Here is a 2500-nt window from a genome sequence, read left to right as displayed (position 1 = left end):
CAAGAAGACAGGATGCTGAAGAGAAGGTCGGAGGTGAACCGGAGCTGGTGCGAGGAGAAGTTCTCTAGCAGGGAGGAGGAGAGAGGTAGGTTGGGACAACCTGTAGTTTGGTCTCTAGTAGGAATTTGCTATGCGTTTACAGTGGCTTGTCATTCCAGTCGAAATGATGGCAATGTCAAAATAGGGTATTTCAGTGTGTCGTTTTATACGATTGCATTAACACAGACCGGGTGTTAATTTTCAAACAGGAAAACAGGCACTTTAGGCTTCCTGTTAACCAGCAAAGAAAACAACATATCAAAATCGCCACAAAAAAAAACTACTGACACACAATTTTCTGACATGATCCCATGGGAGGAGTGGTCCTTCAGATGAGTCATGTTCATCAAGCCGTGTGTGTGGTGAACGGACATTAAAACACAGTCGACCTTTGGTGACACGTTGCCTTTGAAGTGTCCCGTAAAAGCAAGCGCCACTCACACGCTGCAGGCGTCACGCCTTAACCACCAACATGTGTGCCCGTTTGGCACATCCATGTTCCACGTCTGCGCTAGCTGGGTAAAACGTCGGAAGATTGAAGACGTTTCTAGAAGGAACCAGGGCTTTTCGTTACAGCTTTTATTTAACCACGAAAGACCTCTGAGATTAGAAATCGCATTTAAAGGAGTTTCCTGGCCAAGATGGGCAGCAGGATACGTCAGAATGAAATACACAGCCTAGTATGAATAAACAGAATACCAGCAAAAAAAAAACTTGTAAATGGAGGAACGTCGGTGGCCATTTTGACAGTCGTAATGTGAGAGCCCCATCACGTCTCCCTCCTTCCCCCCCCCTCCTCCCTCTCTCCCTCTCTCTCGCTATCTCTCTCTCGAAAAAAAAACTAAACTGATTCAGAGACAGGGATCTCTTGCTCGCTCTCTCCCTCTCTCTCTCTCGCTTTAAAGAGGATTAATCTGACTGTGTGAGCCCTCACAGCCCAACAGGATGTATGGAGCATGCAGATGTGTGTGTGTGTGAGAGAGAGAGACAGAGAGAGAGACAGAGAGAGAGACAGAGAGAGAGACAGAGAGAGAGACAGAGAGACAGACAGAGAGAGACAGAGAGAGAGACAGAGAGAGAGACAGAGAGAGAGACAGAGAGACAGAGAGAGAGACAGAGACAGAGACAGAGACAGAGACAGAGACAGAGACAGAGACAGAGACAGAGACAGAGACAGAGAGAGAGAGAGAGAGAGAGAGAGAGGGAGAGAGACAGACAGACAGAGAGAGAGAGACAGAGAGAGACAGAGACAGAGAGAGAGAAGGCTGTGTGTGTGCTCTAACTTGCGACTCGGCCCCGTTGCGTGCTAATGGCCGTCTAACATCTTCCACATGTAGCTGTCACAACACGTCTCCCTCCGCCACACACACACACGCACAAAGAATTCCTGGTTTGGAGATGCCTCTTGCTTTTCTCACACACGCACACACGCCAGATAATCCATATGGTCCACGTAAGTGACAAGACACACGCGTCCGTAATGCGTTCCATCAGCCACCCTGGGGGGGTGGGGGGGGGGGGGTTGGTCGGTCAGGGGGAAGTGTGTGTGTGTGTGTGGGGTGGGGGGGGGTCGGTAAAGTGGCTTTGCGCGCCCTCGTGGGAATCGATATGGCACCGGGCGTTAATTAGATCCTCTCTAAGCCGGGGGCGGGGGCGAGACATTTATTTCAGGCAGGCGCACTTGTATACCGCACCTCTGGGTATCACCCCCCCCCCCCCCGGGTTTGTATTTACGAGGTCTGGTGGAGGGGGGGAGAGAGAGAGGGAGGGCAGGGGGACTGGGTTTTAGGACCGGAGTTGCTGGTTAGTGGAATCCCTCGATGGAAGGCACGCGGCTGTTCTACACACACAGTCTTTCTCTCTCTCTCTCTCTCTCTCTCTCTCTCTTTCTCTCTTTCTCTCTTTCTCTCTCTCTCTCTCTCTCTCTCTCTCTCTCTCTCTCTCTCTCTCTCTCTCTCTCTCTCTCCGTCTCCACATTGTAATTGGTGAGAGGAGGGATGTGTGTGTTCATGTCAGTCAGCCCGTCCTATAGATAGAAATGTGTGTGTGCGTGGGGCGTGCGTGCCTGTGTGTGTGTGTGCGTGCCTGTGTGTGTGTGTGGGGGCGTGTAGCTACCTCTTCTCCTTCCGGAGGTTCCGCTAGCCCTCGTCTCTCTCCTGGGATGTAGTGAGCCCATAAATAATTCAGCAGATGGAGGAGGTAAAACTCCCTGCTGGCTCGCAAAAGGGCCTGTGTGTGTGTGTGTGTGTGTGTGTGTGTGTGTGTGTGTGTGTGTGTGTGTGTGTGTGTGTGCGTGCGTGCGGGCGGGCTGCAGCTGTATCCAGGGTCTGTCAGCTCGCATGTTTCACGCAGGCGTTGGAACACACGACGGAAAACAGCAGACTCACGTACCTTCTCTCTCTCTCCCCTTCCCTCTCTCCCCCTCCCGCTCTCTCTATTCTTCCCCTCCCCCACGCCCGCC

At 52.0% G+C, this 2500-nt stretch overlaps 1 protein-coding gene across 3 annotated transcripts in view; it reads left to right on the top strand.

Annotated features, from left to right (window-relative positions):
- The window catches only part of LOC124474577, a 17484-nt gene extending 16650 nt beyond the window's left edge, over nucleotides 1-834 (top strand). For 2 of the 3 annotated variants that reach the window (XM_047030876.1, XM_047030875.1), the window contains one exon: nucleotides 1-834. This exon is cut by the window's left edge. In XM_047030876.1, coding sequence (XP_046886832.1) covers nucleotides 1-237 — 237 coding nt within the window. In that variant the 3' untranslated portion in view covers nucleotides 238-834. The other variant, XM_047030873.1, reaches the window with a different exon arrangement.
- The last annotated feature ends 1666 nt before the right edge of the window (nucleotides 835-2500 follow it).

This window comes from Hypomesus transpacificus, chromosome 12 (genome assembly GCF_021917145.1).
Source record: "Hypomesus transpacificus isolate Combined female chromosome 12, fHypTra1, whole genome shotgun sequence".
Taxonomy (NCBI): domain Eukaryota; kingdom Metazoa; phylum Chordata; class Actinopteri; order Osmeriformes; family Osmeridae; genus Hypomesus; species Hypomesus transpacificus.
The sequence above is the reverse complement of the archived record's forward strand: the minus strand, read 5'-3'. Positions and strand labels throughout refer to the sequence as shown.